General features: G+C 36.9%; 1 protein-coding gene across 2 annotated transcripts; it reads right to left on the bottom strand.

The window, feature by feature from the left end:
* Window positions 1–935: 935 nt before the first annotated feature.
* On the bottom strand, window positions 936–25225 carry LOC117407872 (leucine-rich repeat-containing protein 9-like). 2 transcript variants are annotated; one of them, XM_058991928.1, is made up of 33 exons: window positions 25066–25225; window positions 22956–23059; window positions 22470–22688; window positions 21860–22000; window positions 21358–21421; window positions 21134–21204; window positions 20701–20883; window positions 20106–20261; window positions 19501–19721; window positions 19007–19138; window positions 18625–18804; window positions 17807–17924; window positions 17333–17465; window positions 16389–16535; window positions 16040–16164; window positions 15437–15661; window positions 15006–15125; window positions 14423–14614; window positions 13517–13642; window positions 12922–13062; window positions 12624–12801; window positions 11966–12186; window positions 11539–11661; window positions 11237–11367; window positions 11020–11128; window positions 10617–10756; window positions 10150–10286; window positions 9354–9571; window positions 7968–8036; window positions 6861–6986; window positions 5180–5369; window positions 4791–4968; window positions 936–3774 (listed from the first exon to the last, which is right to left on the bottom strand). In XM_058991928.1, the coding sequence occupies exons 2-33, from the start codon at window positions 23010–23012 to the stop codon at window positions 3735–3737; spliced, it is 4611 nt and encodes a 1536-aa protein (XP_058847911.1). In that variant the 5' UTR covers window positions 23013–23059; window positions 25066–25225; the 3' UTR covers window positions 936–3734. The 2 variants fall into 2 exon arrangements, with proteins under 2 accessions (XP_058847911.1, XP_058847912.1); XM_058991929.1 differs by having other exon boundaries at window positions 22956–23023.
* Between the last annotated feature and the right edge of the window lie 993 nt (window positions 25226–26218).

Raw genomic sequence — 26218 nt, 5'->3', positions numbered from 1 at the left:
ACTATACAGAGTTCATCACTAGATGCTTCATTACATGTTTTTAACTGTACAGTTTGCTAAGCAGGTATGTTTTTGTATATTTGCTCCATCATTGAAACTGCTCCATGCAATATTGCAAACATTTTGATAACTTTCCATCTAAGAGTATGTATTGTAAATAATGAAATGTAACTATTTGAATAATACAGTTACTCATAGTCAAAATAACATTATTTTGCATCCAAGAAATTGTTACATGGCCTCTTTTTTTTATCCTTGTGGCAATTTGACTGTATTTAACATTTTAACAACAAGAAAAAATGCCTTTTCCATTTTATTTCTAATTGAAATGGTTTACAGGTTGGGTTGTTACATTTCAGATTGGTTTTGAAAGCTCTACTCTGTGTAAATATAAATGCCATTTCACTGATTATGCCAAGTAAATGTTATAAGGCGTTGGGGTTTCTGACTCCATCTCAGATTACTCACCCTGAATGCCCACATTTAATGGCAAAACTAATTTGACTTCTCACTGGTCCATGTCTTTAACAGAAAATGCATTTCTCAGACTGATTGAACACTTTAACAAATAGGTGGTTCCAGTGCAAATGACCCCAGTGTTTGCAAATACCTGTTCTCTCCAAGCAGTGTGATGGGAAAAGAATGATTGTGGTTTGAAAGCTGCTGATGTCTTTGTGTGCAACATGGCTTTGAGTACCTGGAAATCACAAACTGCAACAATAGCGCAATGACAATGTCGAACAGGAAACATAACAAGATTTCTACATTTTCAGGTTCCCCTTTATATCCCCCCATACTATCTGCTTGTTGTCTTAAATTGGTGCTAACCTCATGCAAAGCTTTAAATTCAAGTAAGCAATGCTCTCTGCATGGATCCTTATACAAAAAAAATAATACAACAAAATGTGGCAATCACAGTAAAGTCATTCCTGGTGTATAATCAAATCAGAAACACATTTATTTTAAGCCCCTACACAGACAATCATGTTTCATTTGAATGTAAATTGCAGTTTCTGTCAACATGTTTTTTTTTTTGGTTTTGTTTTTTTACATCAATAACACCAAATCTCTACCTGATAAACAACATATGTAAATATGGCATTTAAAAAAACTGTACAATAACAATAGCACTGCTCCTTTTCAAATCTGCTTTCACATGATCAGGAAACCTATGTGGTCCAATAACAAGGAGCCTTTATACCCTAGTATCTGCACAGACCATGGGACGTTTTCAGCAAGCAAGGCAGATCAGTATAAAGCTTGTTGTTTTCTTGTTCTCATTGTTATGGAATGGCAGATTCATGTCAGAATACAAAGGGATTTAGGAATAGCAATTACTATGAAAATCATAATGGCTTTGTGTATTAGGGGCTTTGTTTTTAAGACTGAGTCAAATATAATTGCAAGATAAACAAGGCTACCTTTTTCTGTTGAACATTTTAAAGCAAACCCATGATTCATTTAGTACCATTTCCATTCACATGCATGTCACAAATCTGTAGTTATTTCCTATGAACACTAAGTAGGTTGTATGGGGGGAAAAACATCCAGACCTTTTATTATTAACAGGGCTTTCATATAAAGGTTTTACTTGCAATAGCTCATCTCTTTAACTTTAGCAGGTTTGCAATAATGACTGGAGATGGCAAAGGGGCTCAGTGGCAAGTATCCCACAGATAAAACAAGTGAAAACAGGACTGATGATAAAATGCAGACGGCTAATGTGAATTCTGTCAGAAGCCAAGCTCCATAGCAGGAAGACAGAAACGATAACCTGTCACTTTCCATCCCATTAAACTAGCTATGAGCCGTGTGCTAGACACACAGGGATCTGAGCCCCTGCCAAGCTGTGTGTTTGCACTCTCTCATGTGGAGCTATGAATAATTCATGGTCTTTATGCAAATAGCATTTTAGAAAAGCACAGGTACTTACAAATGATCAAGAATGGGGGGGGAATCAACTTTTGTCCATTTAAACTGAATAAAGATGGTTAGTGAACGAAATTGCCTGTAATTATTGAGATACTTAAAATGGCACATTTCAACGTACACTCTAGGAGGTTTGAGACTCTACAGCACAGTATCTCTGGTTACATGCCTTAGGAGTCTCATCAAGGGATTTCAAAAACCATCACTGATCATTTTTGCATTTCTCTTGTTTAGTGGTTCTCATCAATAGCACATTTGCCGTAATGCTTTAATTCAGCTGGCTGAAAAAATGTTAACAGGTTTATAGTAGAACAAATATTGGGCCCCATCTACAAAGAGATATGAAATCATTCCTTACTTCAAAACGCTCAATCGGAATTTGAAGGTAAAACTATAGGAAACGAAGTCAAGCAGAAACATGTTTTGGTAAGTGCCTCCTTCAGTGTGTTTTTTTAGGATAAGTTCCAGTCTTGAAGAGGAATTTGTTTTCCGACTCTACAAGCAGACCAGAGGCTTGCTGAATCTGAGGCAGTGAAGCAAGGACATCTTGTGGTTGTCTCTTTTCACTACATCTTTAAACCTGTTTTTAAAGTGCATTGAACTCAATTCAATGTGACTTCACTATATATGCATTGAAACACAGTGCAGTCCGGGTTATCAGCAGGATCTTTTCACGCTTGTGACATTTCCAGTGCCAGGAACCTGCCTTATGTGTGGTTAGAAAATACCAGCAAATTAACAGTAAATTCACCTTAAAATGCTTAAAAGTGTGCAAAGAGTCTTACAGCTTTGTTACAAAGAAAAGAAAATATGTATTTCTAAAATACAAACATTTATTTCAACAAAGAAACATAACTTGTTACATGGATGTGTCTTTTGGGCTTGATAGGTCTGTTAAAATATTTACAACATATAAATAAAGATCTTGCAAGTTACCCACCATGGGAACATTTGACTTCTTTTCCATTTGGGATGAATGCCACCCCATTCCCTATTACCAATCACAAAGGGAAAGTTTGGAACAACAGTGATGCGATGCAAAGAAACACAGCAGGAGTGTATTTCAAGACATAAGAAATAAAAACTGCGCTTGCAATTGATTTGTTGGGTATCCATTTGACCCACTGGCACACAGCATACAGGCCAAGCACCTGTGGCTGTTTTTAAATGGGGTTTATTTCCGCTTTTTTCTGCTATTGCCAGAAAACACACAAGACAGCAACTTCAGACAGCCTGTCACTCAAACCACTTGTATGGCTGACCACAACTAATTTATCCCACACGTGCCAAGATTACATGACCATGGAAGGCTTTACTCAACACTCATGTTATGCCTGTTTTCATGCAGTCACACTTCAATTTCAAGATCCATTTTTATACCATCGAGAAGTGTGCTGATTTTTTTTTGAGAACATATATGAATATCAAGCAGAAATGATATTTGGTGTGAAGAAAGCATTGACCTTTAAAAGTGATCATTTCTAATGACAAAGCCAGTGAGCAAAGAACCCATTTTGATTTGACTAATTCAAACCTCTTAATATTAACACAAACTAGAAAAGAGGGCTGCTGGTGGCATATTCTTTTGTTGCTGCAGCAGTAAATTGCTTGAAATGCAGGAAATAATTTATTACATTTTTTTTTTTCCCCTCCTGCATGCTACCATAATCATACGTATACAAATGTTTTTCTTTTAAATGTACAAGTTTGGTCTCCTCTTCCAGAGTTTACATCTTGTTTTTCTTGTTGTACTTACATCACATTAAAACCACTTCACCAATACAGCATCTTCCATGTCATATTAACTACATTCGTGGAGGTCTGGGTGCGCTATTACTGTGGAACCTAAAATAAGGGTTAGAAAAATATGTAGGTCATTCAACTCAGTTTTGTTTATCCAAAAAGTAAAAATACTTTAAAAAAAATAAGCAAGGGTATTGTTTTGAAAACTAAACCTTATAAATAAAGAAAACTGGAATTAAAACACAGAATCTTTTTTATTGCATAATATAAATTGTTTATTAATCTATGGAGCATATGAAAGATAAACCAACCTAATAAAAATGTGTAACTACTAAGTGGTTATTTTGGTGCATTGTTAATTAAACACACCAAACGAGTTTGATAGATATCGTACTGAGAGTATTATACAGTAGTTGATCGCACTTTTCTAAAACAACTTTGCCCTTAACATAATACAAGCTACTGACGTAATAATTAAAAACAACACATCAATACATTTTTAAAAGCTCAATTAATCTGGCTTTAATGTTAAATCCCTTTATCATTGCTTTATACATTGTGCTAATGTGTATTCAATAGTTGGTGCTCTCTTGAAATACAGATTATATGCTCATTTATAATATCGGTTCTGAGCTGCCCCAACCTTGCCCCCAGCAGATTTTCATCTGTTCCTCTGGTTTGAAGGAACAGCTTTGGGACTAGGCATTTTCAACAGGTGTGTTGGGGTCAGCTATTTTCTAATGGGTCAGTGAATCGGTGAGAAAGAATACTGTAGTTCGCCATGGGGAAATGTAGGCTAGAAACTAGAAAACATATTGTTTTATATATGCACGTGATATAAATAGGAGTACACAAGTGGAGAATATATCTGCACTTCAGTAACATAATACTGATGACTTTATACAGATTTATACACTTATTTTTTATCATTGATCTAGTCCACCCAGTAGCATCATTCTAAGGTAAGTAAGCCCCAACATACACCATCAAACAAAGTCCTTCCTTTTTGACTGACCTTCTTTTTTGTCAGTGTACTAGGTCTAGTGATCTGTTTTAAGCCGTAGGTTAATAGAAATTGTAAAAGCTGTTTTCTGAAGGCTAAACACCACATTTCATACCTTCCTTCTTGTTCCTGGCCGTTAGGATAAGCGTAGTTTAGACGAGAAGCAGCATTCTGCTGCATTAAAGCTGTGGGTGGAAAATGTGTTCCACCTCTTAGTTGCTTGAAGGCAATTTCTGCATGCAGGCTCCGAGAATTGGTTGAAATTATCCCGCTGGTGTGCTTCTGCTTTTTATCTGCAAAACAACAACGTGTGAGTCAACAATGTGTCTATTTAAAACAAAAGAGGAAGGGAAACATGACTTTAGAAATCATCATTTACTTACTGATCATATATATATATATATATATATATATATATATATATATATAATATACTGTATATATATATTTTCTTTTCCAGAATAACAATAAATCACAATAGAATGGTGCTCTGAGGCTTCTTACGTTTGGTCGTTTCGTGCTGCGGTGAGTCCTCTAAGTCATGGGGCAGGAAGAGGTCAGAGCTCAGAAACTGCTGAAGTCCCCCCGTTAGATGTACATTGGTCACACGGAATGGGGCCGCTTTTGCCAAGGCGGGCATGAGACCAGGCGGGCATGTGTTTATGTCTAATGCGGGGTTGGTAATTGGGGAACACTAAGAAATTGAATAAATACAATAATAAAAAACATTTTTATATCCCTTTAGGGACACGTACTGCAAACATAAACCAGTGATACTATTACTCTGTCCAGCCCAAAGCACTGACTTTTGATATTGTCAGGCTAAGATTCCTAGTATTTATAACCTGTATTTACTCATATCTCTACCAATCAGCTTTCAAAATCTTGTGGGCGTTTGCTGGTATCCTCCTGTAAACAGGTGGTATCTTAAGGGTAACCCTCTTTTTTGCCACATTTTGTTTGTTTGCTGGAAAAGATTAAAAAACATTTCAAATCAAATAGGATTGGATTCTATTAGTAAATATTACTGGTGATAAAGATATCAGCAAAACATAAGCATCTTCAGGGTAATGCAGGTATTGAATATACAGTATACATTATTGATCTTTAACATGAGAGCTAGACAGACGGAACAGAAAGGGGTTTAACGAGCATAGCTTTTCCAGACTCTGTTATCTGCCATACTTCTGCATCTACTTAGAGAGATGAGAGACTGATTCTGTCCAAGCTAATAGGGGACAAAGCCACTGATGCGTCGTCGGGAGGAGAGATTTCATCTCATCAGTGAGATGAAGCAAGGCTTAACATCCTGTAATTCACTATGTCAATAGATATACATATATATACATATATATATATATATATATATATACATACACACACATATATATATATCTCTATCTATCCAGTTCATAATGACATGCACTATATTATATATATATATATATTAAAGAGCTCTCTTATATTAGTAGCTGGAATGCACTTTTTTGTTTGAACTTGACATTGTTTGCCATCATATCAAGATTTATACAAATAAACCCTTGGGGGATTTAAGGCTTATTGCAACAGGAAAATAGAGCGACCCCCTTCAAAAATAATGCTGTAATAATGAAGCCGAGCAATTTAACTGATCAACATTGAGCATTTGCAGTAAAGTAAAGTAAAGTGTACTGGTAGAGTGTTAACCATTTCATGCATGAAATATTGAAAATAGATGAAAAAAAGTAATAACACATAATAAATATAATTTGCATTGCAATTTTGATCATTTTTTTCCCCCATTACTTTCTATGGGGGAAAACTTTGTGACAGTTCACCACTGCCACCTACCAATAATTTTTAGTACTACATCAGACCAGTATGACGAATTGTGATCATGGCAAACAAGTATGGAACAGAGTTTCAGTTTAGATATTGACTAGACGAGGCATTTTGCTTCAGTAAACTGTAACAACACAAAACAAAAATCAAGCCTCCCAGTGGCACATCTTATGTGAATGTGTATAAAACTACATAGGTGTGTGCTTGTCACATGACTGTCATATAACAGCCATGCTAGGTTGGAAGTCAGATGCTTTTTTGCAGGATATATTGATGTTTTTCTTGCATGACTGTGGCTAAACTATGGGGCATGCTTAAATAATGACATGCACTATGCACACAACTCCTGAGTTGCTCACAGTACCTGTAGCTCCATGTACTGCAGTTCAGCTCGAGTTTTCTCCTCCACGGTCACTGCAATCCCATCCAGGACCTGAAGGCCAGGAAGTCGAAGCACCACTGCTGGGCGGTGCATCATTTTGCGTGCAATCTAACAGGGAGACAAGACAAGATATCTACTTGTACGATAACCTTGGATAAACCCGGGATCACTCTAGGAACCAAACATAGACAAACTGGCACGACCTCACAGGGGCCCATTATAAATCACTGGGCTTAGCTGTTCCAATTTCAAGGCAACACTCTCCAACACAGCTGAAATGTCTCTTCTCAGAGAATTCTGTCTTCTGAACCACAGGATGAATTACACTAAGTGTGACCAGCAGGCAGTGTTCTGTACCTCTCACTGGCATAGTGGTCTCTACAGCAATATAGACCCAAGCCCCAATGTGCTTTTGAGCTGACAGCTGGGGTGACTCTTCCAAAGGGCATTTTGTTCTTACCAAGTAGGATTTACATACCCTGAGGGAGAGACATGTATCTGTCCCACTGTACTGTTTTTATATCTAACATTCAACATTTTACATTTGTCATATTTCTAGGATGATTTGATGCCAGATGGGTTCTGAACCCAGTCCAATGGTTTCTACCACAACCAGTACACCATTTGGTCAGTGGATTTGTTTTAGATCACTTTAATCTAGAGCAGATCAGCAGCCAGTGTAAGTATTAACAGACAAGCGATCACGTACTCTTTTCATTTAGTATTCTCACGAAGACTTGACCCAGTAAACTCCCTCTTTATCATAACCAGTTCTTTGGTGGTCGTTTTGGAGATCATTTTGTACTTTCTCTTTGTCCAAGTGTGTGTTGTTCTATAATTTCAATGAATTACTTCACTCAAATCTGGCATTTTAAAAGACACATTCTTGATAACGTTTTAAAAACGGTTTGCAGTGCCAAGTTTAAACAGTTTCTATTTGGCATCCTATCCCAAATGGTTAACATAAAATAATAAATCATAATAAATACACCAATTCATATTGCGAGTCATATAAATGAATGAACCACAGAAACAAAATGCTAGGTTCATACGTGTCTAATTAACAGACGCTCTTAAATGCATACTTACAGGATTTCCAACAACAGAAAGCTCTATCAGTGTTGGAAGAGTATCCAGTTTCTCCAGTTCTGATATGTCCTGAAATAGTAACTAAATTCAGTTGCTTTGAAATAAACCTATCAGCATGAATAATGAAGCAGAATCGGAATATATGAGCAGAATCTGTGCTTTTCAGTTTGAGATTCAAGGACATGTGTTTGACAGTTGATAACTGTCAATAACAATGAAGTTTAATTATCTGACATATTGTAACACTTACTTTGGCACTGAACTATTGCAAGAAGACAAGATGAGTTTTTAGAACCCCTTTTCATAATTGGTTCTATACATTTTTTATACCACATTCTAAGTCTGTTCTTCACAGACAGGTCAATAACATCTTCCTTGCTTAACATCTGAATAAAAAATTGATAGTTTGCGGTCATTGAGGTGCAACATATTTTGCCTTTTTACCCCACTACTCAGACCGCTTACCGTACTTTCTAAATATCTGGGTATCACTGAATAGATAAGCATCTTCTTTTAAAATAGGTTAAAAAAAAGATTTTTTTTTTTTTTTTAATTCCTGATGCAAAATTACTCGGTGGATTCTGCATTTTAACCCAACAAAAATCTCCAAGGCTGGTACGATATTCAATGAGATACCTCTTTTTAGCCCTTTATGGGATATCTTGCTTATTAAAATCTTTATTTAGTCAGCAAGAGTGCTGAGTGGGATAAAACTTGCAAAAAATGTCCCACCCCTAAACACTTTTTCCAGGATGCTGAATACACATTTTTAAATTGATCAAACTATACTGTGTGTTTTTATTATAGTGTAAAAATGTATATGCATGCTGTCTGCTTGCACTGATCCAATGTTAATTAATAAAAGTTTCAAAATATATATTTTTATGTTTTTACTCAAATTTTAGCATGAGAACAGATTCTTAGAAAAAGGACATAAACGGCATGATTTGATTACATCTTTGTTATATTTCTACAGGCATCAATTAAGAAATGAAGCATGTGAGAACTGAACTATGAACAAATGAGACCAAATTACATTCAAGTACCTCCAGGCATGCTTCTGATTCAGGTTAAGAAGGGCGAGTGAAAACAGCCTCAAACTCCCTTATTCCCAGAAATTCAGTGATGCTTTACATATCATGCATCCAGCCGTCATTTTGTACTTAACTCTAAATGTTCCTATAAGATTTGTACCCAACAGAAACTTCCACTTAAAATAATGTACATCTATGATGAAAAAGAGAAGCCTCCGATTTACAAAAAGGTTGGATTGTGTGAATGACATTGTTCTGGTCTTCATTTTGGATCTCTATTTATAACACAGTTAAGACATGTGGCTTTATGGATTCAAAGCTGTTTCTGGAGCCCTGAGGCGCTATACTGTACCTGTATTTTATTAATTCCCAGAAACAGTCTGTGAAGCTCCATCAAAGGCTGCAAGTTGTTCAGTTCTCGAATCCTATTCTCTGCGAGATGGAGCTCCACTAAAGAGACCTGGCCTATAAAGGAGGTCTCGTTTATTGTTTTGATCCGGTTTTGATCTAGCACCAGCTCCCGGAGATACTGCAGCCCCTCCAGTCCTTCAATCTGACTGATTTCATTACCTGGAACAAACAGCATGTACAGCCCTTTGTACACAATGCATACCATCTACTCACAGAGTTACACAGTGTGAAGATACACTGTAGGCTTTAAGAAACAGTCACAGTCAGCCACATAACAAGCAAAGACTGCAGAACACAAGGCACTACACTCTCTTTGACGGCACTCATTATATATTTACAGTTCTTACAGCTGTCTGTTATTTCAGTACAATTTAGCAGTTCACTCACTGCACTGTCTTACTGATCACAGATGACATGCATAGAATAAATTATTAAACCTGTGAACTCAAAATGAACAGATTTTTTTTTTTTCTGCTGCGATAATGTTGCAAAAAATACCAATTAGTTCTTCCAGATAATTGCTGACAGATGTTCTTATTTTCTTCTTTTAAGAAACTATTTATGAAGTCCTTCAGCACATGCTATCCTTTTTTTATACTTTAATATGGAAAGAAATATAAAAGTTAAAAACAATGCATTTTACAAGACAAAGGGTACGGTATATGGGTGGTCTGATGCTAACCGACTAACTGCAATCTGAAAGCAATTAGTTAACTTTTAAATAAAAAAAGGCGTACCTTGTAGAAAGAGTGCTTTTAAATGTGTGAGCCTACTGAGCTGTAGATTAGCAAGACTTGAAATCCCATTGTACCCTAAATGCAGCACCTCCAAACTTTCCATTATTGGGACCAAACTTTCAATGGGCACTGGATCTCTGAAGGATTTAAAACAATACATTATGTTCACTGAAAACAATTACATTAGGCTTTTCTAAATGTTTCTTCTATAGACTGTTTGCAGCAAAGGCAGACTGGGGGCAACAGAAACAGGCGGCTTTGCAGATTGATGTGACTACGACAAAATGGATGGAGGTTAAGAGGTAAAGAATATCAGGTACATTCTAAACCTAATTCAGGATTCACACAATACCGCCAGTTCAGCACATTAGTTCTGATGCAACACTGCCACCTTCTGAAATAGTAAAGTATTGCATTTTCTTTGAACTAGCCATGTGCAATGATGGATGGTGCAGGTGAGTGGATACCTGGTGCCTTTTGAAAGTCCTTGTTGCCCGTAGCCACTGGAGTTCACTTTCTGGTACAGCATTTGCCTGTTACTTAAATGGGCTTGTGTTTTAAGTCTGGGCAGAATGGAATCAATATGGTTATGATTGAGACACAGAACCTAAAAACAAAACCAATGAAAACAAAATCATAAATATGTTTACAATATAATACAACCACTGTGTCTCCTCTGGGTCATGTGATTATGCGATTCTCCAATAAATCCAGCAAGCATAACCTTCTACAGGCAAAGCAAGGGACACACTGGAATGGTCTATTATTATAGTAGGATTTGGAGTCAGTTGAAGGTAGTTTTCACATGTTTGGTCTCTAGCAGCAATTAAAAAAACAGGTGACAGGCAGGAAAATGGCAGGGGAACTTACCTTTAAATTAGGAAGAAAAATGAGGCCACTGAAAGAGGTCAGGTTGTTGTGTTCCAAGTTAATGCTTCGTAAACGCCTGAACAGATCTGCTGGAGAAAGGTCCACAGTCCTAGGAACCAGAGAGTGGAAAGACTTCTAAAGCAAATAAAACATATAGAGCATTCTGTTTAAAAAACCTCTCCACTAATCTTTTTGTGTTAATACCATTTGTTTTTACCTAATTGAAGATGCTGGTAAGTCCAGCTGAAGGATGTCAGTGTAATTTGAATGCCCCAGCTTCTCTGCGACCATATCAGGTGTCAGTCTGCCTCCAAACGCATCCTTTGCATTCTCAGAGTCAGACAGTTCCTTAAAACAACATCAACAATGCCAGTGTTTTAGCTTTTTTTTTCTTTCTCGGTAGGCAAACAATATGAACGGATCAGGGATAGAACTGTGCTCTATGAATATGATCCTGCATTTATAAATGAGATCTCTGAGCAGCTGTCAGATTTGCCGGTTTCTGTGAAACACACTTACCACAGCAACTCCATCCAGGGCTTTGAGCGCAGGCAGGTGGAATATGACAAACAGCCTGTAGTTTTCTTGATTTCCTATTAAAGGGTTCCCATATAAATCCAGGATAATAAGGTTAGTTAGGCCCTATAAAGAAACATATAGTGATTTAATAGAAAAAGAAGAACAGGGGTGTGTAAAATATTCTGAAATGGGTTTTAAATGCAGTATTGTATTGTTCATTCACAGTACCTGTATGTAGTTTGTATGTGTGTTTTTAATCAGATATGTATTTCTAGACTGTAGTAGAAATATTTTTTCTACCCTATAAATTCGTATCTGCTTTCTGCACTTGCTCCAGCTATGTTTCAAATACAGTACCATACTTCTGGCTGACTGTACACCGGCTTTATAGAAACAAACATTATTACATATATGAATGTATTTTTACCTTTAAATGGTGGATGTCCCGGTTTGTAGCTATGCTGTTGTTTCCGATGTAAAATTCGATCAATGAAGATGCCTTTTGCACCCCTTCTAATGATTGGATGTTATTGTTTTCCACAGAAAGGTAGTGAAGGTGAGTCAGTTTCTCTAGGATTTCTCCATTAAGACAGACCAACTGGTTTTTATTGAGACTGAATTGGGTTAATTTGGTCATCTTTGAAATTCCTTTGAAAGACACAAAAACTTTACTTTTAATACATTAAAATTGCCCAGTGTCTCAATTTTTTAAGTGTTTATTTCAAAGAGCACATGCTGTTATTGAAACTAGGGTCACATATTTAAAAACTAGTAAAAATAAAAAGTTAAAGTTTTCACTGCAAACACCAGGGCAGATTACTGTAAAGCCATAAATATTTGCGACCAATATATTTGGCGAATCATAACCATAAAACCTATTTTGCTCCAGAAATGCTGGCGACCTGTTGCAGGATACGAAGTACGTATTGTTAGTGGAATTTGTTTTGTGCCAAAAATTTTTGCGTTTTTTTTTCATACGTGAAAAACCCATAATAAAAGGCTCGCACATATCTACGGCTTTACAGTATTTTTCAAAGAGAACAAAACAGAACATTCCCCCCAATCTCTGTCATGTATGATCCAACCTTCCAGCCGTGAAATGCAGTTTCCATCTAAAGACAATTCTTCAAGCTGCTGGCAGTTCTCAAGGCCTTCAATCTTGCTGATATCATTGTCATTAAAAGATGCCCAACGCAAGTTCTGCAGTTTGTCCAAGTTGACAAGTCGTACCAGTTTCTGTCCGTCAAGGTTAAGGGCAGTGATCTAAATGTGTAATAGCAGGAAAATTCAGTTAAACCTCTAAAAACTAAAGTGTAAGCGCTGTTTCTCGAGGTAGCAGGCTGCTCTAAAGCAGCCATGCAGTGTGTAGCTATTGGTGCTCACCTTCGTGTACCAGCCTGGTTCTAACTCAGCAGATGTGCCCAGTTTGTTTTTGCTGAGGTGGGTCAGTATTTGGGCCGATGAGAGTAAACTGAGGCTGCGTGGCCGGGCTCGATCGGTCCGAGAGTGAACCAACAGGGAACCCTGGGGAAAAAAGCACATTCAAAAACGTACGGGCCAGTGCATATGACTAAAGTATGTTAGAACAAACATAGTGGGAGAGAGGAATGAGGCAAATTACGTGATCTTTTACTTTAAAACTCAAAGTAAAACAAATAGGAAATGAAGGCTGCTTACATAAATGCCTAATCTCTATATAGTTCCTGTGAAAGAATTGCTTTGGAAGCTATTTTAACTCTGTAGCAGGTAACAATGATATTTTCTTGTGCAGTAGTGTGATAGGTATCGTGATTTCATGTGTTACCATTTTTTTATTCTTGTATTAAAATGTCTTTATACACTTCATAATGTCATTTGAATGTGCTGCTCTTTACCCGATAGACATGTGTTAATGCTGTATACCAAGATTAAAGCTGGATCTGGATACAGGCATGCATGTTCATAATCGTTCTCATATTCAAAAGAAATCCTCTCCTACTTGAGTAATTCTGAATCCAACAGCCATTCGTAAAGCCGATGCAGCCTCCTCTTCATTGACAAGCACTCCATCCAAGTGGGCCAGTGTCTTCAGTCGCCCTATTACAGTCAAGCGCAGGGATCCAGTCTGAAGAAAGAGAGCAGAACAGAATTCAGTTTCCAGCTGTTGAGAACCCTGTACAGACTAACAGGGATGGGCAACACGTGTTCTTTTACAGTGCAGCACACTGCAAGCAGCTTCAAGCTTTATGTTTAGAAACGAAAGGTGTCTAGTCTGAACGGGGCTGACATGTTTTTGAATAACATTTAGCCAAGGCATTATATTTACTAAAGAAAATGTACAAAGCTTGTCCTGTTCCTAGTAGCTGATTGATCTCAGAACTTTGTCACTTTGGGTCTTAAAGGATCCAAGTGATTCTGCCTCAACAACATGAATATGTAACTGTGTACAAGAGGTAGTTACTTATTCACGAATTTCCTTGCCAGTTAAATACATTTTTTATATAATAATATATAATGCTAAATCTATGCTTCTGTAACTAAGTAAATAGTAGTAGTTTACGCAGGTTACCTATGAAGGGTATGTTGCATTTTTTTTTTTTGCCCAACTTTCAAGTGTTTTTTCCAACTGTTAAGCCAAATTGTTAATTGTTGCGGTTTTGCTATTAAAATTATTAATGCTTTTAAAACATTTTGGCTGCCCTAACACTGTTTTTTGCCATTTTTCTTTTAACTAGATTGAAATAATGAAGGTTCAAAACATTTTTATAAAGAGTCAAAACTGTGTCAGGGCTTTCTATTTTTTTATTTTAAAAGGATTTTTATAGCACATTGCCCACACTTTAATAAAAGCTGCCATTGGCAAGGGTTTCAATCCACAGTATTTAGGAAACTCTGGTGTACTTGCTTTGTGCCAGGGATTGTGTCTGATGTCCAGGTACTCCAGTGCTGGAGCGTGTTTGTGGAGGACTCCGATATCATCTCTGTCTCTAGTCAGGTGGTTCCAGCTCAGATCCAAGTGCTTTAGCTTGTGCACCCCTCTCAATCCCTCCAGGGTCTGGATTCGATTATAGCTAGCATCCACATACTCTAAATGGGGCTGCATATTAACATCCCTCATTAAATCTTGAATTGTGAAAAAGACCATAAGGTATAAACCTGTTCATTTAAAAATACCTATGTGCGTACATGGAATAGAACATTTTGAAAAATAACATTTATTAAACAGAAATTTAAAAGGAAATAATTATCAATATTATCAAACATTTGTATTATATATTTATTATTCATGTGAAAAAACAGGCGAGTGTCACGTATATTAGCTGTAAAACATAATAATCAAATGACTAATATAAAACTACAGGCACTGTTTTATATCTGCAAAGTATGCTAATGCCTGTTCTGCACTAGAATAGGTCATTCGCACACACCTGGGACAGAATCAGATCAGACAGACAAAAACAATGAAAACTTCTATTCACAAGCCTCACCAGATGTGAAATATCATCCAGATGTGTGAACTCGTTAAAGCTGATAATAAGTTTCCGTAAGGCCGTCAGACGAGACAGGTCCTTTAATTTATTCAGACTGTTTCCGTGAAGATTCAGAACCTTTAAAACACAACGCATGAACAAGTCTATCAGCTGATTCCAATTATACTGAAGTCCATCCAGTAACCAGAACAAGCAGGGCTCTAAGCAGTCTGGTCAGGTGGCTAGCTTTGTCTGCTTTAAAAGCACAATGCAGCTTGATCCTCCTCAGGTTAACTGACTATCCAGATGATGGACTCTCTAGTGTAATTCAAATGAGATTATATATAAAAAATACAAAATGTCTATTACTAAATGTATTTTCAAAATGTATCATACTTGAAATATATAGTTCTATAGATACATCTATTGTAGTATAAATCTGTTCTCACTGTGATTTGACTGAGGATGTTTGCCTTCGCCACCGCAAGCACAGTCTTTTCCTCCAGGCTGATCATTTTGGGTCGAGGTTTGATAACTGGCTCCATGTTCATCGTTTTCTCATCGAGGTTTATGTCAGAAGTAGACCCTGTCACTGCTTGCGCAGACGACGGGTCTTCACTGCCAGTACCAGTCATGTTATCAAGCAGGGAGGTGAATAGGGGCTGTGGCCTGTCCTAATCCAGAGGAAACCAGAACAGGACCTATTAGCATTTGGCAGAAAGTTCCGGACACTTCGATTTTTTTCTATTACACACAAATACATTTTCAGTCCATCTCAGCAAACTCTTCAGCTAGGTACAGTGGTTACACCCCACTTAATAAATAGATGCAAATATGTCACATTATTCAGAACAAATCTAAAAAGAATCAGAATACATACATTTCTATAATTGATAGAAATTATATTAAAATTGAAAAACCAAATATCTTTTTAAAGATTCATGTTAATTTTAGTAAAGTGAGATGTTCGGCAATCTGTGTGGTTTAAACTGAGGACTGCATCATTTATGTATTATTATTTTTGATAGTTAAACAAAAAGAAGTTGCCATACCTGCATGATATACTCAAAGTCAATGATATATTCTGGCAAGACAAGCTCGTGGTCAAAGACAAACCATTCACTTTGCCTCAGGCTGCAGTCACAGTTCCTATGCTGATTCGTAAAACAGGCCAATTCTAAAATTAATAAAATACAAAATTAAAAAATGTAATAAATACAGGACAATTAACTACTGAAAAGCAGACTTGTGAAACGTTTGCCTACTTGCCTTAGTTTCTTATAGTTTTATATAAGTTTTTGTACCACAAATGGCTTCCTTCAAGTAAATTGCCAGACCCTTAGTATCTTTCTGATTACTGAATAACAAGCCCAGATCAACTCCAGTTTTTCCACACAATACCTTTATCTTCCCCGGTTCCTGTGTTTTTCTCCACTTTTCGAGTGCGGAAGACAGAATGAGCCTTTGGGTAATTCACCTGATCAATTGGCTCTGATTTCTGAGCCTGGACGCTAGGACCAAGGAAGACCTTGGCAACGATAATCTGGCCTTTGAAAGACAAATGTTTAAGTTACAAAAAATAACATTAACTGTAGCACTACCTTAATATCTTACTAGTTAATTACAAAAGTACCATAATGTGAATGCATTAAGAATATATATCATAATTTTCAATGAGAGAAACTATTGAAATAAATCCTGTAGAATTGGAATCGTGCGATTGGCTACTGTATCAGCCAGCTGAAGTCTGAAGGACCACAACTACACTTGATTTTCAGTGATTGCACATTTCCTAAATGTTTGTTATTTTCAGAAAACAATCTCGTTTCCTTTAATGTCCTTCCTCTGCTTGCAGCAAGTGGGGTATTGAAGCCTTTGTGAAGCCTTTTAAACCTGCATTTCTAAAGCAGGAAAGGACATTGTAATACTATTATTTGGATTAACTGGCACCCAGGTGGGCGAGTGTGTGCTCATATATTTTTAAAACACAATTTCAATATTTATTACCAGAAGCACTGGAGTATTTATTATTATTATTTATTTCTTAGCAGACGCCCTTATCCAGGGCGACTTACAATTGTTACAAGATATCAAATTATTATTATTTTTTTTACATTCAATTACATTATTTTTTTATACACATTATTTTTACATACAATTCCCCATTTATACAGCTGGGTTTTTACTGGAGCAATCTGGGTAAAGTACCTTGCTCAAGGGTCCACAAGGCAGCAGTGTCCTCCACGGGGATTGAACCCACGACCCTCCGGTCAAGAGTCCAGAGCCCTAACCACTACTCCACAGTGCCAGTTTCCATTATAAATCCAGAACGCAGATGTACTTACCATGTCTGAATGGAACAGGATCAATGACAGTTTTTCCCCAGGCTTTGGCCTGCGACTGTAGATATTCTATTCTTGGCTGCTCACAAAGACTTATACTATTGGAGAGTGGAACTGCTCTTTCTTTACCCAAAGCCTGCAAAGAAAATATTCACATTACAACTTTGAATTGGAATCCTACCAATGCAATTTCATTTTATACAGTGGGTTTGCACAATAATTACCAGATTACATCCTAGAAAACCTCCTTTTCAATGGGTCTCATGAGTATTCATGTGCATTTCTACATTTTCGTTGCTGCAGTATGACTTAAGCATAAAAATGAAATTCCCTGCATATTCCCAGGTTGATATGATTTGAATGCAAAAGCAATCGCATTTGAAATCCACACCTCGACACAGGGTAATATTTTACAGTGCAGCACATATTTATCGAGGTGGATGTCATATATGGTAAACCACTGGATTTTTTAAATACCTTGTATGCGTCAGCAGTTTTAAATCCATTCTCCAGCACATGCAATAATTCATCCTTCCCACTGGGAAGTCGTGGATCACAGACATAAAACAGGTATTCCAGCAATTTTTTGTAGTTTCTATTAAACAAGAAAAGCAGATTTCAACAAACTGCAGCATTGTAAAATGACACTGTAAACAGTAAAATTTAAAACATTCGTTCATATCTTATAACATACCCAGGATAATTGAGAAGGACATGATACAGTGAATTATGTTTCTAAGTTGTTGATTTGAGTGGTGTACTAATGCCATCATCAAACTAACAGGAAGACTTGGGATTGTTGTGTTGTTTGTTTAACATTTTATGAACCCCTGTAACTATTGACTATCCACCAGGGGGCACTGTATTCACACTGCCCACAGACTTCTGTTTGAAGAAATGGAGGCAGTGAGCTAGCTCCCAGCTGTCAATGCCAGATACTCAGTCACAAGACAGACTGGCTAAGCCAAAATATCCTACCAGTGGGATTAGTATAGAGAAACAGTAATGCCATTGTTTAGAGAAGGGAATTAGCTTAAATTGCCTTGTGCTTTATATTTCACAGTAAAAAAATGTTTCATCTACACAGGAAAATATGTAGAAAATGTCTTTGTTTGAAGTAAATAAACACACTCTATTTAACCCCAGATCTGATGTTTTAACCAGACTAGTTTGAAGCTGTTGGAAGTAATTGCCACACGTTACATAATCTGCTGTTGAAATCCATCAAAACAGAAACCAAGATCACAAGCTCCAGTGGTGTGGAAAGGCATTTTAAACACACATGGCAGACTTACTGAGAGAAAATGGACGATTCCTCATTTGCCAAAAGAGAGTGCAGTTTTTCTTCAAATCGGAGTCTCAGAATTCGATTATGGACCCTGATTATACGATTTATTTTGACTCCTGTAACTCCATAAGCCTTGAAATCCAATGCACAGAACCGGGAGAGGACTAAGTCATAGCAGGAACTGAACCTTTAGAGGGGAAAAAGCAAAATAATCATGCAAATGGGTTTGAAATGCATATGCTTGTGTTGAGTATAACAATTATGGTGTGGGAAAATAGCTCAGTCATAAGAGCACTAGACCACAGTTCTGATGTTTTATCGACCTACAGCAATGGATTTGTAATAATACATTAGCTGTTGAGTTGAGAGCATTTTACTTCTAAATTTACCAGACATCAGATGTGGAGCCTTCTTCAAATCGAATATTTCCCACTGTTTCCAGCTCAATCAGCAGAAATCGCACCATCACGTCATTAGACTCATTGGCTCTTGTTACCTCCTGCTGGTAGATCGTCTCTATTCTGCAAACAAAAAAAAAATGACAATGTCTGACAGTGTATTCATTTGTTTTTTTATAGTGCTACAATAATATTTGACTTAGTTTTACTGACTACTATTTAGGGCTTGTATCTAGGCTGGTTTTGTAGACCCGTATTAGCCCTGCTCTATTCAGATTTCGTGAAAGCAGATATAATCTAGACTTCTAGTTCTAGTGCAAGCATAGAAAATGCAATGGGTATGATGAGGGTAACAATGTTCTTGGACTATGGAGAGAACACATTTCTGTGGGAATCCTGTATTAGGCAATTAGGTATCTATCAATGTCCAGTATTTGTATTAAGTATTAAGTGCCCAAACAAAAAGGGTTGCCCCATGGTCGTACTCATCCATCTTTCTTTTCCAGAATGCAAGCCTGTCTTTAATGGCATCAAGTTTCCGGAACAGTTTTTGCTCCAGGCAGGGATCCCCCACGCTGTCCCCAGTACTGCTGCTGTTGTTACTGGATCCCTCTGTCACACATTTCTGCTCGTCCCTGGAGTCTGGGGACTCTTTGCTACTGCACTTTTTGGAAGGTGTTTGGATCTCAGATAATTCACATTCCAGCTGTTGTGAGGATAAAAAGAAAATGCATCATATAAAAACACATCTATAAATAACATATTTTAAAAATTCATTTTTTCAAGCGGTACACTAAGCAAATGTCAGCACTATGGATATAGAGTTTAGAAAATATGAGTGCAGGTCACGAGGTACTAATACAGGAACAGCAACCCACCTGTCCTTGCGTATCTCTGTCTGCAGTCTACTTTCAGCTGTAGTAATGCAAAAAGAGCTTTATATTTTACATTATATGCTATACATATGTGCATTTCCAGATACAGTATACAGTAAACAGTGTATTTACATTTAGCATTAGTGCTGTGTTCCTAATAAACAATTAAATTATATTCTAAATTATACTGCACTGCGCTTTCTTATTTAACTTACGTCTTTTAGATTAAAGTTCAGAGCTCTTATTTGCTCCACCGGACGCTGTTGCAATAGATTTCTTTGTTTCACGAGTCTTGTAAGCATCTCTGCCAGTCGGCGGTGAATGGTCTTCACTCGCATGTTATAATACATCATCTTTTTCATCACTGTAGACTAGAATAAAAAAACAGAAACATGACATTATCTCATTATAATAATGAGATAATGTTAATGGCAAAATACATGAATCTGATGTGATGGTGCAGAATGGTGTGGCAAGACATCAGCATTGCTGTAAAACAACACGGACGTTTCCAAATGATGAAACACTTAAAAGTGTTTTTACACTTGTTTTACACTTCTGATTAACAATGCAAAATGCCGACAGAACTAGTTGTGAAAGCAAGTTCACCAAAGCTAGATCAATGACGAGATCTATGCAAAAGCATTTTACAGTGTCCTCCTTCTTTACAACACTCCCCTCATTAAAATGCCACCCTCTCAATTTCCCAGGTATTCCTTCTGAACTTATTTGCACAAATATAAACCAATGCTATCCCCACCCCCCTCCCCAGTTAATCATCATTCTCTGCTAAATCCCACACAACATTACCTCTGCTGCATCCTTAATCTGTTTATTAGACACATCGTATGTATCCAGCCTTTGTAGCTTGGGTATGTGGTACAGCACATGTGTAGCATAGTTACACAGCAAACACACCGGGTTTAGGCTGTACTGTGGATCCTTTAAACCCAGCTCTTTTAAACAAGGCAGTCTTGCTAAGTGTGTCAGTTCCTGTAACAAAAATGAATCCTTTAAAATTAAATCACTGAAGAAAATTGCCATCAACTTACTTAACATCTAAAGGTTATGAAGACAGAGAATAAAGATAAAATATGAACACTTATTAGATAAATACAAAATATATATTTTGCATTATAGTCTTGAGCTACATAGATTTTCTTAGAAACTGTAACTGGAAACATGTTGGGATAAAAAAAAGGAAAAAAAAAAAAAAAGGTATTGCAAGAGTTTTCTCACAAACCTTAAAGGAGCATATTTTGTTCCCAGAAAGGTTTAGCCTTTCGAGGAGTTCATTTGGATCAAGGCAATGGCCTGCAGGAAATCAAAGGGAAAATATTACATGCGATCAAAGCTCTTTTAAATCCCCATTAACAAATGTTCTACTAATCAAGCTATAGCAACTGTATATTCTCAGGTTTGACTACTACCACGCTGCCACAACTCCAGATTCTTCTTCAAACTTACCAATTTTCTCAATGGCATTGTCAGACAGATTTAATTCTTCCAAGTTTTTTAGTGTTGTCAGACCCTATAAATAAACAAGAGAAAGAAAAAATAAAGGTCTCTTTACACCAACCCTTTTGACTCAATCCAGATTGGATTCATAGTTGGGAGTCAGGACCTCATGGTTATAGTCCAAGGCTTTTTATTTCCTGGCATCTCATTGGCTAGTACCCTTGGTAGGGGCGTATATTAACTTTCAATAGATGACCAGGAAATAAAAAGTACCGGCATAGCCTTTTCACCTGGACAGATATTCTTGAACCACCTAATTTAAACCACAAAGCTTGTTTCTGTCTTTTTTTTCGTAACAGTTGCCTGTTTTCTAAGCACAATAAGACTCCAGGGTGGCGGTATTGCCCAATATAAATAACACTGAAGAGTGGTGAGTCAATACCTATGGGAACCACTGAATATTAAAATACAAAATGCTACACGGATATTATTGAATGAATGAAGGTCTTACCTCAATGGCTGCAATCTGGTTGTTGTTAAGCCAAAGCACCTCTAGTTTCTCCAACAGCTCTAAGTTTTCAATCTTATTAATTTTATTGTCATAAAGGAAGAGTTTCTGTAACCGAAGGCAGTTTTGAAGACCAGCAATTTTCTATGTACAAATAAGAACAAAAAACAAAAAATGACATTTTTTAAATGTGTAATATGGAGATCTAGCACTGTCCCTTTAATTTGCCACTACTGTACGTATAGTGTATATGTGAAGCCACTATTCAATTCTAGGCAGCCAGAATGCTTATTTTACGCATTGAAAGTCTGGGATTATTAACTGTGTCTGCACTCAGCATTCTGGTGCAATAAATTACAAGCCTCAGCATGGGATTTAACCACATGATTAGAGTGCAGCGAAATAGTTGACGTCATTTGCCTGGGCTTGAGAAAGTAGGGTTGCTCTCAGGGAATAGAACAAATCCTTGGGATATCCCACTGGGGGGGCAAAGCTTAAACAAAAGAAGAAACTGACAAGCAATGCAGTAATCCCAGTGCTCTTCCCATAACATTTCCAGAATTATAATGAGGGTGGAAACGCCATGCACTAAATTACTAAAGGCTCCACTCACAGTCAGCTGGCACTCGATAATCCAAAGCTCCTTGAGCAGTGGGCAGGAGAGCAGCCCCTCAATCTTCTGAATGTGCTGTCCTACCAGCATTAGGGTGGTCAGGTTCGGAAAATAAGAAAGTCCCACCATGCGGGGATACCCCGAGAAAAACATTTCCAGAACAGTGACGCCTTCACCTTCCTGGGAGACCTTCTCATAGGATATCCCATTGCCAGTGCACTGTTAAGAACCAAGACATTTCCCAAGCATTCATTTTACAAACACGTATCAGTTCAAAAGCAAAATCAATCAAACAAGGGACTACGGTATGTTATTGACAGTATCGATACATACATAGTTATATAGTATAGTATATATAGTTTTTGATAAGGTAGGTGCGTCTAACGGTATCACAATTTATATGTTCAGAACTATTTAAGATAATAAGATAACATGTAAGAGACAGCACCACACAGAAAGGAAATATAAAAAATAAACAGAACTTACCAACTCTTTAATGATTTCTTCATTTCCATTTTGTTTTTGCTTTTCACTTTGCGTCATTTTGAATTTCCCTGAAATATGTTGTTTAAGGGGGGTGGTGTTATGAACTACAATGAGAATGAAGGAAAGTCAGAAAAACATCAATTTTAAGTAGATTCTGAAACTCTCAAAATGCTCATCATGAAGGGTTACCAATGTCACAAAATAGTGAAAATGTATAATTGGCAATAGATTAGGAATGGGACACCTTTACAGCAGACTGCAGCCATACACAACAGTCCACAGGCCCATTAATACTAAGCTGCACAAATAATAAATATTGTGGTTTTTAAATATAGTGTAAATCCGTGCTAAAATGGGTGCTCATTTGAGACACAGAGGCATCTTTTCTGCTGAAAGGTACAGGGTTCTACATGCCTAGCTGAGCTCTATAATTGTATTGGGCTCTATGAGACCTTCAAAAGGCTGCCATAGAAACAGGCCTTTTAAATCGCATCTTACTAAGACTACAGGAGCGTGACATTCTAAATCTTATCCAGGTTTTTATTATTTCGGTATCTATTTTTTTTTATATTAAACAATGTAACACTTCACTGCAATCCAAAAAAAAAACAAGCAGCACTGCAGGTAAAAAGAGTACAAAACTGGAGCCGATTTTCAGCTTTCTATAAAAAACTGTATGAAGTACAAGCAGTTGAGACTGTGTTCTAGTGGTTCTATAGAAATGTATTTGTAAGCTTGTACTTTTTTTCCCCTGTTATTGAATGCATTTCCCATTTCATATCTTAGTATAATAAAACCAGCATTAGTCATCTCAGGTGTATCATGCAAAACCTTGGAGATGAAGAAGTATACTGTTCTTCTACTTTATATAACAAGTGGAGTCTCTCTGCAATTCACTGTCATTGGGCTTCCAAATCCCAATTAAAGCGAATGGTACACTTGTCATAAAATAGATACTACAGTAATACTATTAAGCCTACATCTTGTTATTGCAGAGTAACCTGGACTCCAGTTTGGGACTGAATTCCAGTTACTGTGAGCACACGGCTCTGTCTGTGTATTTTCATTTTCATGGCTCTGTTGCCACTGTCTGTTTTTCTTTCCCAATGATGGCTCTTGTAGTGGCATTTCTGAACTCCCATTGTACCCACGCTACTGGCGCATCTGCTGGTGCAGTGTTACCCCTTCTCCTATTGTACACACTGTTCTGCCTTTCTTCTTCTTTGTTCTTCCTGCTGATTTTTCGGATGTCATGCCACTCAATCCAAATTCTCAGCATTTCATTCACATAGGCCTAACACTGATACTTGTATAGTTTTATAACAAACAATGCATCACACTACAACTCAGTATGAGTCTAGTATAGATACAATTGAAACTGATGGTAAGCTGTTCAGTTCAATACAGTACATCCTTGTAGTGCCCCATACTGTCAGTTAATGGTATTGCACTGTAGGTGCTGTTGTTATTGTTATAAACGTATTTTTTATGTATTTTATTTATGTTATCCCCTCAGGTTACAATACTTCTTGTAAAGCGTTTCCTGAAAAAGACGTGTTTTGCTGCAGTGAGTGTTGCTTGCAGTAACCCATTTCTGCTGAGAAGGTAGTCGCAGGAATAAGTTAATTCACAGAGTGACAGTGGTGACAAAGAATACAATACGTTTATAAAGAAAGATCAGAACAAACTATTCGATATATATATATATATATATATATATATATATATATATATATATATATATATATATATATATATATAGTATATTTAAGTAGTGTGCACAGAAGCTATAAAGAACGTAGAAAACGGTCTCCTTTTAAATTACTTTAGCTTGTCAAAATGGTGCCTATAATTACAAGGTCTCTAGTTCTAATGTATTTCATGGCAAGATCAACCGCGTCCTAAAATGCTCACTTGCAGTATTGCCTAAATATAATAACCACTATCCTTAGTCTACGTATTTCCTGCTGTGCATTTGTAGGAACGAATTTAATTAATTTACAATGTATGGCAGCCAAATACCTATGTAATCTCCAACCTATATCATTAAAATACACTAGTGAATACGTTTATCGATTTATATTATTGTATATTTTGGAAACGATCTTACCTTGTAAATCGAGCTACAGAATATGCATTTTCATAACAAATCTCGTCGTTTTGTTATTTATCCGACATTAAAGGCAACGTTGTGTGTGTACTCCGTTTCTAGGGAACTGTGCGTCTCCGTTGCTCCGGAGCCATATTGGATGTGAGTGACACAAAAGAGGTTAAAGTTCACTATGCAGCCTGAGGGAGTCGCATTGATGCTCTCTGCATTTGAACTTGTGAATCTATTTTATTCAACTAACTGGAAACGTCAGCTTATACATTTTAAAACCTGAATTTAATTGTTGCCCGATTTGTTTGGACTATTTTATTTCAAATATTTGTAAAATCAAATCATGCCAAACCATGTCAGTCTCAAAAGTCCAATTAAGTCCCTATCGTGTCCCTTTTTTGAGAACTCAAAGGTGTCGGGTATCCAGCTGCGTCATATTCGAAACCACATCATATTAATAATTGCTTTTGATTTCAATTTTGTATTGACATGCCGCCCTACTTGAATGCACATTACAGAGCGCCAGGCAATAAACATACCCATTATCTTCAACCCAGAATTTACTGACATCCCAATTTGAAATGTTTAGTTGAAGACACTGCATCACATTATGAATAATCAATAATAACATAAAGAAAATAATAAAACCGATGGATTACTTGTGTATTTATTTATTTGAAAACAAACACCAAATTGGTATTGTGAGGACATGGCCAGGCTATTGATTTGAACAAGGGACCTCCTGGTTACAAGCCCTTTTCTTTAACCACTGCACCACACAGCCTCCTGTGTGGTCCACTGGTTAACTGTACGGAGTAAGGAAGACGTATACATTTATGAAAATACACTACTGCAAGTGCACAGTTTATTACATTCTTAGCATACCCTTCTAATTACCTGTAGGTATACTTCTAGTACAGCTGCTGCTAATGGACAGTACCTTTTCTGCATTTGTGCAGTAGTCTTTTGCATCCACAAGAGGGCGCTAAATGGTTGAGCTCACCAACAACAACAACAACAAAAGGTTTACTAGAAATTATTCAAAACAGGCAACTCTCATTTCTTTACACCAGTGGTATTATAGCTAATGGTTGCTACTAACCTCAAAGCCCATCTGGCATTTCACATCCACTGTCGATAGACTGGACAAATTTACAAATTA

The sequence above is a fragment of the Acipenser ruthenus genome, chromosome 18 (genome assembly GCF_902713425.1).
Source record: "Acipenser ruthenus chromosome 18, fAciRut3.2 maternal haplotype, whole genome shotgun sequence".
NCBI lineage: Eukaryota > Metazoa > Chordata > Actinopteri > Acipenseriformes > Acipenseridae > Acipenser > Acipenser ruthenus.
The sequence above is the reverse complement of the archived record's forward strand: the minus strand, read 5'-3'. Positions and strand labels throughout refer to the sequence as shown.

Coding starts and splice junctions, on each gene's coding strand:
- LOC117407872 (XM_058991928.1), bottom strand. CDS start 23,012: ATGACGCAAAGTGAAAAGCAAAAACAAAATGGAAATGAAGAAATCATT. Junction 21,422..21,859: donor ACCAGATTGCAGCCATTGAG/GTAAGACCTTCA, acceptor GTTTATTTATAG/GGTCTGACAACACTAAAAAA. Junction 21,205..21,357: donor CAATGCCATTGAGAAAATTG/GTAAGTTTGAAG, acceptor GATTTCCTGCAG/GCCATTGCCTTGATCCAAAT.